Source organism: Brassica oleracea, chromosome C3 (genome assembly GCF_000695525.1).
Source record: "Brassica oleracea var. oleracea cultivar TO1000 chromosome C3, BOL, whole genome shotgun sequence".
Classification (NCBI taxonomy): Eukaryota; Viridiplantae; Streptophyta; class Magnoliopsida; order Brassicales; family Brassicaceae; genus Brassica; species Brassica oleracea.
In genome coordinates, this window is record NC_027750.1 from 64,240,402 (window position 1) to 64,252,647 (window position 12,246).

The window sequence follows — 12,246 nt, forward strand, 5'->3', positions numbered from 1 at the left end:
ATACAATTACATGCACAAAACAACACAATGCATCGATAATGTACCCAGCTCCGCGCTTGCGCAGGGGCTAAACCCCTAGTTATAACAATATTAGAGTTTAATATGATTGGTTAAATCTTAATTCATAGGTGTAGGTGAAAATATCGATTATAAAATCGGTCTCTTCGATGACTGTGTGGTAATCTTTGCCTTCGCTCAGATTCTCCGGCTAAAGTCACATAATTCAGAGCTTCAGTTCTCCTTGCTCCGTGTCGTAGTGGACGCTAGGTCAAATCAGGTTCTCATCCTCGTCTCACTTGTTTGTATCCATACGGACTGCTCGTGGCTACTCTTAGTTGTTGGAGCAATATAATGACATTCGGGCCTTAACCACAGTACATTTCGACATTGTCTCCACCTCTTCTACTTGTTGGCATCTCTAATCCTGGGGTGTTGGCGAAGCTAGAATATAAATGTAATGGGTGCACTAGTGCTAAAAAGGTATAACAAAAAATATAATAAGGCATCAAACTTGAATTATTACGGGTGCACAGGTAGATTTTTGTCATCTCTTACACCAAAGTTTTAATGATTTTGTATAGAATTTATAAATAGTAAAATTATTATGGGTGCACATGCCCCCACATCTATCAGTCTGCCTTCGCCGCTTGTGTTGATTTTTAGTCTTTGGTCTGTTTTCTGGTTTAATTAAGATAGCCTTGTTGCTGTAGTTTGTTTCTTAGGAATTGAATTTCAATCTGTTAGCTTTTGGCTCCAGAAGTTGTTTACTATCATTTTGATCAAAATCATAAAAATTAAAATCCAAATCCAATGATCACATATATTTGAGAATAATAGGAGAATATAAACATGGTATAACATAGTAAATAAAAATAATACAATAAACATGATTCTTCGTAATTCAAAATTGAAAATATGAAAAAATGATCTGCTAAGCAACACCAAAAATGGAGGTGGCGATTCCAATGGATGAGAAAGTGAACCTAGAAATCTTCATAGTTAACACATATTTATGATGGCTTTAAGAAGATATGACTGATAGATTCTTTAAGTACGTCTACACATTTTCTTATGTCAGAATTTTAGTTATATTCTTGTAATGTTTGATGATTATTTGATGAAACCAAAAGAGAAATTAGAAAGAAAAAATACTTGGAAGTTGAAACTAATATAAGAATCTTAAAATGTAAAGAAAATAAAAATCTTGAACACCAAGTGAAATGAGAAAAACAGAATAAAGTCTTCCATTTAACTATAATCTATATTACACCCTTAATATTCTATGCAACAAATTGATATGATTATCTAAGTAAATATAAATTTTGATGGTTGTTCTATAAAATTTCCCGTCACAGATTTTTTTGGAAAGGTGAAACGTTGTATACTAAATAAAATGTTCTCTTCTGAAGGTTTCAAGAGCTTTCATTTATAAATTGGGAATGGATTTATCCATGTGTTATATGCATCGTGTAAATTAAATTATGTATCATTACTTAATCAATTTATAGCATAATCAAAACTACAATGCTTATTTTTCTTTATCGCTTTTAAGGAATTCTAACTTAAAATTTATCCAAACTAATTGATAATGAATAAATTAACCTAGATCACTAGTATATTACTTTAAATAGTTTCTAATCTAATTCTAGCATATTGCTAACATAATGTTTTGTAAGAAAATTGTAGACTCTACCAAATCTAACACATGATGAAAGAAAGGTAAATCTAACAAGTCTATAACACATGATGAAAAAATCATTGTTAGCAACGAAAATAAAAACAAAATCATTGGCTTTTTCTTACTTTTCTCTTCTCAGATTGAGTAACCTTGTACTTGTAAAACTCCACAATTACTGCAAGAAATCCGATGTAGAAGTTAGTAAATGTTTATGGTTAAGAAAGAAATGAGTAAGAAGAATCTGGATTTTTGCTTACTTTCTAGTGGAAACTTCTATCCTGCTATAGCCCCTTTTGGGCTAAAGAGATACATTCTCGTTGTAGAAAATGCCAACTCGAAATAGAAAACTTTATGCAAATTTTCCTCAGCAGTACTCATGTTATTGGGTGTCAATTTGATCTGAGATTGGAAGCTTGTACCAGAGATTTCTCTCGAGAACATCTGCAGAAAAGTGAACCGTTAAAACAAAGATACATGAAAACTACTTATGTGAGTAAAGAAACCATAAATACCTTGATAAAGCCCTTCTTTTCCAACATTTCCAGGATTCTCACATACACCCGCGTTGTCATATACATTTGCAAGACCGTAACACATATTGTCTCATCATCAATTTTTTGAAATACACATTTGGTTTTGTATCTCCCTTTATCTAGGCGCAAAACTTGTCATTCAAAACCTCTAAACCAAGGCACCACGTGCTTCATGAGTTTAGGTTAATTGTGTTTATATCTAAGTAGGTTTATATTACATAGTAAAAAATAGAAAAAGTTCATATAGTATAGTAAAACGTACATGACATATTTTGTGCATTTGGAAAATAATATGAGAATATATTCATGACAGAAAATTTGGTACTTTCTTAAATATTTAGTAAATTAATATGTGATAGTGCAAATCGTCACTATTCTTTCATTAAAATTTACAAATATTCATAAACATAAAATAACGAATAATACATATGATAATTACACATAAGGTATAAGATAAACTCTACAATAAAACCTTGTTGTAAGGAGAAATGTACATACAAATGATTAAACAATACTATCATTTTGATCAAAATCATAAAAATTAAAATCCAAATCCAATGATCACATATATTTGAGAATAATAGGAGAATATAAACATGGTATAACATAGTAAATAAAAATAATACAATAAACATGATTCTTCGTAATTCAAAATTGGGAAAATCTGAAAAATGATCATAATCAACAAGCTGAATGTTATAATCAAACGAATGATTCTGACTCTGAAAACTTTCTTTCAAGTTGTTAAAACCGGAGGCAACATTTTAGACTTTTTCCCTTCCACCAATTGTTTTGGTATCAGGATGTCCTCAACTGCACCATCTCTCATCACTCGAATTGGGTATGCAACCAAATGGACACCATTCATTTCCACGACCTTGACTCTGCTGTAAATCTCTCACATTTTCCGCAACCCTCGGATGCATTCAAGACTCTCTGGTCCAGACAAGATTAACTCATCCAGTGTGATCTGGCCGTATGCTCGTACCATAGCGATAACTGGTACGCTCGAAATTCATTGGCGTTGGTTATATCGGTTTGGTAGCAACCTATTGCTATCTCACGACAACCAAACAAACCTATCATGATCTTGATTAGGAGTTATAACTAACATATCATGATCTTGGAGTGGACATAGACTATGAATCTCTGGTTCGTCTGCGCGTTCCAATAATGCGTTCTTGGATGCGACGGCGAAACAAATAAATTTAGATAGTCCCTAGGATTCAGCCTGTTTCCAGTTTCCCATATCGCCTTTCTAAATGATCCAATACATTACTGATTGTTTCTCTCTCCGGTGGCCCTTCCGGCCACATTGGCATCACTATGCACACTGCAAATATTTCTCCCTTGCTCGTATCTTAGAGCAACCTTAATTGAGAGTTTTCACCATTGTGTTATCACAAATACATATTTATATATGTATACATAAAGAACACAATGTGAGAACTCTCCATGGAATTGCTCTAAAGCTTTTTCAACCAGTAACAATTTTGTGCATCCGCTGCATATTCTATAATAATAGAAGAAAATGAAAAACAAATCAGTTCAGAATTACGCTATAGAATTTTAAAATAATCGTTCTTTTCCTTTCGTATTAGCATCAATGTTGCTCACACGTGATCTATCGATCACAGAACTTGAACATTCCATTTCCGGTTATATTATTTAGTGGTTGCTGGTCTAGTTCTGTCTACTGTTTTTGATCCCTGAAGTGTTGGCTAACACCGAAGGGTTAGGACTATTTCATCCATCTCAGCTAGAATTTCTTCAAAACATCCCATGCTGCAGCTCCCACTACGCACATGTGCCAGTCAGGGCCGGCCTTGACCTAAAGCAGGTGCAGCTAGGGCTTTAGGCACCAAATTAGAATAAGAATTTAAGGGTATCCAAATTGACAAATGTTACATGTAGTCTAGTGGTTGTGCATTGCTTTTCTGTCTATATAGTGACGGGTTCGATTGCATGAGGGCGCAAATTTTGTTTCTGCTTTAGGCTGCACTTTATATTGGGCCGGGCCTGGTGACAGTCGTTCCATGGCTCTCTCGGTCTGCCTGTTCTTAGCTTAGCTCCCGCGACGCTTATCTGATAAAAATATCAGTGTACTAAAGAGTGAATGCTCCTCTGTGTTATATTTACCATCGCAAACGTTGAAACCGCCGGGGCAGCTCATAATTTTAATTTTTAATTAAAAATTAAAATTTATCCATAGATATAATCAAATGGCGAACCACTATGAACCACTATAAACTTGTGTTACTTTAATACGTTTAGTCGTATATTCTCTCCGTTTCATTTTAATTGTCGTTTTAGACTTGGACACACAGATTAAAATATATATTTAATTTTGTATATTTATTAGATAAAAACATTATTACCAAACACCTAACCACATTTCAACCAATAGAAAAATAGATTGATATTTAAAATCAATAAATTTTGTATTGAAATTATAAAACGACACTTATTTTGAAATGAAAATTTTACCCTACAACGACAACTAATCTGAAACAGATGGAGTATTTTTTTTTGGTAATCACGTTAGTCACATATTTATCTGCATTATCTTCTTCTATAGGTTATAACAATATTAGAGTTCAGTATCACTGGTTAAATGTCAAATTCATATCTTTAGGTGAAAGCCAATATGACACAAATGTATATAAAACATATAACAACAGTTGTGTACTATTTTGAAAATTATATATAGAATTATTGGAGGTGATTGGATGAGTTTTATCTATCTACTTTAGCTTTATTTCTTTTTAAATCATTAAATTTTACCAATCATGTTGTAGCTTTATTTTAAAAAATTAAAAGTCTACATCAATTTCTATTAGTTTTACCAATCATGCTTTAATTTTATTTTTAAAACTACAACAAAAAAAAATAAAGCAAACTTTTTTCTTATGTATTTTAGGTAAAAAAACCTACATCTTCTTTTTATAGGCGGTAGAATCTGTAAAATGAAAAAACTATCTATAATATCAAATAAATTAGATAATAAGAATAATTTTTTTAACTATTTTAATTTAATTTTGTGTGTGTTTTTTTAAATTATTGAAATATTTTAAATAACATACATATTATTTGCATATCACATTTTAAATAATAGTAAACTTTGATAATTTATATAAAAAAAAATATTTAAAACTATTTTGATTGATAAAAATAATTATTTCATATATACATCAAATAGTTCATATATTTTATTTTAAAATATTTACAACTTATAGCTTAGAGCATGATTATCCACGGAAACTCATTAGTGTTTCTTAAGGATTATTTAAATATATAAATGTACTTAAGTGGAGTTAAGAAACTCTGTTAAGAAACTGTTCGATTTTGTGCTTCCAATGGTAGTTTCTTAATTAAGAGTTTTAAAAAAAAAATTATAAATTTTTTTTTAAAGATAAAATTTATTTATTAAATAAAACATATTAAAAGATAAAATTTTCAACATAGATTTTAAAATAAAAACATAAAAACAAATATTAGTAAAATAAATGATATTTGAGTTCAGTTGTCGTCTTCATCACGTCCAAATTTACGCCATACATGTTCAACCAAATCAGTTTTCACTTGTTGATGCATTTGTCTATCACGAATTCTAGTTTGAACACCCATCATATTGGCGATATTTGTAGGGATATCTGTAGAATACGTGAGATCCACATGTGAACTTCCGTTATCCTCGGTTTGTTGGAACTCTGAAATATCAAATTGAGTGTAACAAAAAACAAAGGAAAAAAAAGAAACAAAGAAAGAAAAGATAGAGAGGAAGAAAAAAAGACCCACCTTTCCTAGTTTAGTTGCTGACACGTGTCCCCAGAAACTCTTTTGTAATCGGTCACAAAAGACCCATATTAAGGATCGGTTACAAAATTTTTAATTAGTTATGATTTAATTAAATGGCTCATTATTTTTAAAAACCCAGTGGAGAAACTTCGATAATGGTAGCCTTACAGCTACGACAAATTTAACTACAGCAAAAATTTCTGCAAAAAAAATCTACAGTATAATAACTTGATAGCTACAACTTACAGCTAAGCAGAGAGTTGACGGCTACAACCTACAAGGCTACAACTAAATTTTTACAGCCACTGTCTAACCGATCACCACCGTTATCTTTTGCTTTTTGGGATCGCTGAGAGTTTGTTAGCATTTATGAATTAGTTTGGTTATGTTATCTACTAGTATATTTTTTTTTTTTTTGAAAATATGTTATCTACTAGTATTATGATATTTATTTATATATGACGTTAATGCCATCAAAGAGACGCGTGAACGAAAATGACGAACTACGGCACCATTCCGACGTCGTCTCATCCATCTCCCCCGATTGATCTCGAGTACAACTCACGCGCCAAGCACCGCATCAAATCAGGCATCGCCACGCGCCGCCCCGCCCATGGAAACTAATGTTCGATCGCGAGTCCGTAGCCCTCCCTCACGGTTTCTTGGACGCGATCTCGAGACTCAAGATGAACCTCGTCTACTTCAGAGCTAACTACGCCATCACTGTCCTCGTCATCCTTTTCCTGAGCCTTATCTACCACCCGACCTCGCTCCTCGTCTTGGCCATCTTGGTCGTCTTCTAGATCTTCCTCTACTTCCTCCGCGACGAACCTCTCGTGGTGTTCAACCACCAGATCGATGATCGGACGGTCATGATCTGTCTCTCGGTTTTGACCGTCGTTATGCTTTTGTTCACGCACGGCGAATGTTCTCGGAGCGATGTTGACCGCTGTTGTGTTGGTTCTGGTCCACGCGGGGGTTAGGAGGAGTGATAATCTGTTTCTGGATGAGGAAGCTGTGGCGGCGAGTGAATATTCGGGGCTGACGTCGTACCCTTCGTCATAAAACCAAACACAACTTCTTGTTCTTCTTTTGTATGTTACTTACTGTCTGAAACATGAGAACGTTATTTTACTCTGTTCAGTTTGTTGACAATGTGTTTTGTCGGTTAATTACTTTATTTTAGCCATTAATATCATCATCATTAGTACATGATTGAGAAACATAAGAACACTAGGTTAATTAGAATCATCTTTTAATCTTAATCATTATTAAATGAGATTTTTTACTTATATGATTTTGTAATCATTTATATCATGTCATAACAAAAAATTTAAGCCATGGATCACAAAATTTGAATGTGAAACTTTAAACAGTTTTAGTAATTTATAATCATTTTGCAAAATTCAAAATATAACATATACAGGAAAAACTACAATTTATTATATAATTAATATTTTTGTTTAATTTATTTAGATAGTTTAAAATTAAACAAATATGATAGAAGACATACTAATTTTTATCAAATCTTTATTATTCAAAATCTTTAATTTTCATAAATATTTTATCGACATTAGGCAATTCCATAACTTTTATTTGAGGAAGTAATAAAGAACATTAATAATGAATTTATGGTTAGTTTGATAAAAAGCTTATTATATATTTAGATGGATCAACTTATTTCTCTAAAAATTCTAAGAATCATTCTAGTGATGACATGTAACTACAAAAAAATGTTGCAATGCTTCTCAATTAATATATAAGGGATAATGTTTTCTTTTGTTGGTTTATTACCTTATTTAGTCATATTATTATCATTAGGTTAAGACCATCGCCTTGCACGGAATGAAAATAATACATAATTATTTTATGTATTATATATTTTTACATATTATGAAATAATAAATATACATATTAAATAATTAAAAGTCAGTAACTATTACATATATAATTAAACTGGTGCGAACATATAAATCAATTTTATTAATCCAAATAATTTTTTTTTTCTATTTGATAGGATATATTATTAAATTTAAATGATATTAGCATACATAGTATATTTTTAATATTAATGTCTATTAAATGATATTTTCTACTCATATTGTTTTTTTGATCAGTTGTATTTTGTATAGGAAAAACTTTAAATTATTGATAACAAAATTTTCATTGTGGGATTAATAGTTTTACTAATTTATATTTTTTTTTAAATTAAATTAAGTTGTCAATGTTTGTTCAAAGGTTTTATCAAAAAAACTTGTTCAAAGTAAATTTTGTAATTAAAATATTAATGTATTTTATACGGTATATAGTTTAATTTAAAACGATATATATATATATATATATATATATATATATATATATATATATATATATCTTTTAATATATATATCCTTTAATATTAATAATTAATTTAATTAGATTTCTTATTTATATGCTTTTATAATCATTTATTATTTTCATAATAGAAAATTTAAACCATGGATCACAAAATTTGAAAGCGAGACTTTTGACTGTGGTTAGGAGTGATGTGGTTATAGGTGTCCAGCGGTTGATGGCATGAACGAATTGTGGATGCATACAAATTGCCTAGATAAAAGACTGTGGTTTAACTTTGATTGGGATATATTGTAAAACTGAAATGGTTGGGGCAAATTGATTGAACCGTGGTGCACATTTTAAAAGTTGAGATAAATTTATGAATACCCAAAATTTGGAGGACCGGATATGCAAATATGGAGAAACCACCATTGTTATGCTCGATCCTTCTTCTCTTTTGATCTGGTTGATGACGACGGTTCCGGCGGCCACCACGACGGAAGAGCTGACCACGGAGAGGACGAGACCACTTGGACAGAGATAACGTGGTTTTGGTGCCTTCAAATCAATATCGATTTTGTACCACTGCGAAGAAGCTTGAGCCGCGACGGTGAGGCCCAGGACGAACTCGACAGACGGTTGCAGGTAATTGAAGACTCGAGCACGACGTCGAGGTTGGTCTGGTGCTGAGGAAGTTCGGTCAAGATTCAGTCCATGTGTCAAAGGCGTCGGTGTCTAGGGTTTGAATCTGGTGAAAGGGCAGTGAGGAGGTGTTTCGATGAGTTTAAAGTTTACTTTTTGGTGATATTTTTTATTTTAAATGATATAATAGTCTTCACCCTTAACTAAAGAGTTTAACTAAATGTAACTCTTCTGTTTTTAGTTGGCAGGGTAATTTGGACATTTCAATGGGTAAAAGTATATAACATGATGAAAGTATGTGAGAGTGATATAGACTGCGAATAAAGTATGTCTGAGTGTAAAATTTTCTATATTGTTTCAGATATGGAAAATACACTAACGTTTTGTTAAATTTTAAGGTGTTTGAGAACAAGTTTTTTCTTTTTCTTTTAACACAGTTAGAGAACAAGATTAAAGACATAGACAAATCGGAACCGGTTAAGTGTGTTTATTAACACACTTATTTTATTTGTTGGAAACATTAGGATTGCCATGCATACAAGAGTAACGAGAGATCAGACACATAAAAGACTTGGAACATAATCTCAATTGGTAGCTTGACTATGCAGAGACCTATGACTAATCCCACAAGCGAACCAGACGCACATCATTGACTCTCTCTCGGGATCCGCTGCGATGTCTATTACAATATAATATGCGTACTGAAGAATATTTCAATTAAAAAAAAAACAAAAATGTACGTTAGACGTTAGATTATAGAATTAGTCTCCAACTATTTGTTAATGTAAAGAAAAACTTACTGCTGATAGTTCTTTCTTAGTGAATACATTAGAAAAATTAAGCACAATGGGGCCAGGTGCAACAGGGCACGCCGTTATATCACAGAGGGAGTAGCTTTTTGTAGAGACAGGATACATGCCTACAGTAAGGCGGAGTTTTACTGTTGCTCCATCAGGGATGTCTATGCCTGTTCACATCAATATTCATTTTATCAAGAAAACAATACTGGAAGAGTTAATTCGAAACGCGAGAATAAAAATATTCAAGATTTATATATATATTTTTTTAAATCACCACTTATATTAACCCGTATAGGATGTGGGCATTTAACATTTATACCAAAAAAAGATTTAATTTTTTTTTCAAGATTTATACTTTCTTTCTCTGTATACTATTTGCCATTTTTAAATTTAACGTACAAAGGTTAAGCAAAAAAAAATCAAAAAGGGAAATATTTACTTGTAGAACCGGTTATCGTAACGTTTGCATTGGTGCTAGGTTTAACACGCTCTGGGGAGATCTTCACAGTCTTGACATCAACGGGATAGCGATGACCGGCTACCAAAAAAATACCTCATCATAGTTACTCTAGTATTTTTCTATAATTTTATTTGTCTTATTTTACCAAAAATAGAAAAGAAAAAGTAAAATATTAGAGTTAACCGCTACTTACTGTTGCAGGTTTGGAATTTGGTTGCGCCCAAAGCAGCAGGTAAAAGAAAGAGTGATACAATGAGAAGAAGCAAAGGCTGTTCGCGGGATATCGCCATATATTTTAGTTAGCTCTCGATCCTTAGTACTTATATTTGTGTTTGTAGTAAGTGTTAGTTTACAAGCCTGCATTCTATTTTATAGACAGATTTTGCTACTCAATTTTTTTTGCTATATTATAATAATCTCCCACCTTATACGCGATAACCTTCAAATATGGTAATTGTTAAAATATAGTACAAGTTTCCTTCTCTTTTTCCTTGTGCTTACATGCATGCAATCTCCTGAACATTTTTTTTTCATTAACTTATACAGACTCATACAGACTCTGTAAACCAAATCGGGAGATCTTGATCTATGTGAACGACGAAAAACTGGTGCTTCCTGACACTGCGTGCTGGGCTATCCACCGTTGAATTTTGCGTCCTTGGTACATAGATGATCTCTGATCGGAAGAAACTTTCTTTCGGGACCTTAATATCTTCCAAATAACTTGCAAAAGCTGGTCATTCTTCTAGTTCTGAAACAATCTTCACCAACTGAGAACAATCTCCTAAACATTATTTCAGAATTACCACATGTTTTTTTTTACAATCACTTTCACAAAAAATGTGATATAGCTACTAAAATTGATGACATGATTCGATGCAAAACAAAAAAAAAATTGATGACATGATTTATTGTTAAATATGACATGAAAGTTACATTAAATGTTGATTTATATTTTTTGTAAATTTTTAAGAATATTGTAATAATTCATACATTACATTAAATCATTAAAATAAATATATTCAATTATGATATTACAAATTTTGAAATATTATTTAATTCTATTTTTTTATAATTATACAATTTTTCTTACCAAAAGTTTCAAAAATTTATACAATTTTTTAAAAAAATTATATATTTTTTTAAAAACAATTATAAAAATTTTAATCGTAAAATCATTAGTTTCTTTTATATATCTACAAATTTTATAAATACTGTTTAGTTTAAATTTTTGATACCTATAAAATTTTATATCAAATTTCTATTAATTTTATACAAATTGGATTAATATATTTAACCAAAATAAATAGGATAAATATATATCTAAAATTATAATTTTAAATATATACATATATATATATATTCTTAAATATAATTAAAAATAAAAATTATTTTAATATTAATTTTATGTTTAATTACATCAATTTATATTAAAATATTGGTAAGAAAATAATAAAATCTACAACATTAATAATAAAAATTAAATATAATTTAAATTTAAATTTTTTCAATGCACATGATGCAGGAAAACGAGAAACCCATCAATTAAATATCAAACTTTCTCGTTTTCACCAAAAAAAACATGAACTTATCTCTAAACCAAATAAATACTAAACTTACTTTGACTAAGCAATTTTAGTATTATTTTTGGTCAACCTATTTGGCCGTCTATATGACGTCTACTTTTCACGGTGACTGAAACTACGTAGTTTTTAAATTAGAAAACAAAACAAATCTCCAAATCATAATACCTTAAAACCCTAAACGAGAAAACGATTTCCTTTCATCTCTCTTGTATCTTGTCCTTCAAGAATCAAATCCAAACCATCCTTGAATCAATCCTCCAAATATGAGACGAAAAAATTAGATATTTGTCGCCCTATGACAAACGAACCCGAACCTGCTCATGATCCTACTAGTGTCGTTGTTGAGAATGAAGGTGATGGCGGCGAAGAGCATGAAACAATCCCTAGTGATGACTGTGAAGCGATTATTGATGACCCTGGTGATGAAGAAGTG

General features: G+C 31.1%; 1 protein-coding gene and 1 pseudogene across 1 annotated transcript; one reads left to right on the forward strand and one right to left on the reverse strand.

Moving 5' to 3' along the window:
* The first annotated feature begins 6,210 nt into the window (after positions 1-6,210).
* Positions 6,211-7,221, forward strand: LOC106332555 (annotated as a pseudogene).
* Positions 7,222-9,482: 2,261 nt separating this feature from the next.
* LOC106334073 lies at positions 9,483-10,550 on the reverse strand. The gene is made up of 4 exons (XM_013772428.1): positions 10,421-10,550; positions 10,207-10,305; positions 9,768-9,934; positions 9,483-9,668 (listed from the first exon to the last, which is right to left on the reverse strand). Exons 1-4 carry the CDS (start codon positions 10,515-10,517, stop codon positions 9,552-9,554), a joined length of 480 nt encoding a protein of 159 aa, XP_013627882.1. The 5' UTR covers positions 10,518-10,550; the 3' UTR covers positions 9,483-9,551.
* Positions 10,551-12,246: the final 1,696 nt, after the last annotated feature.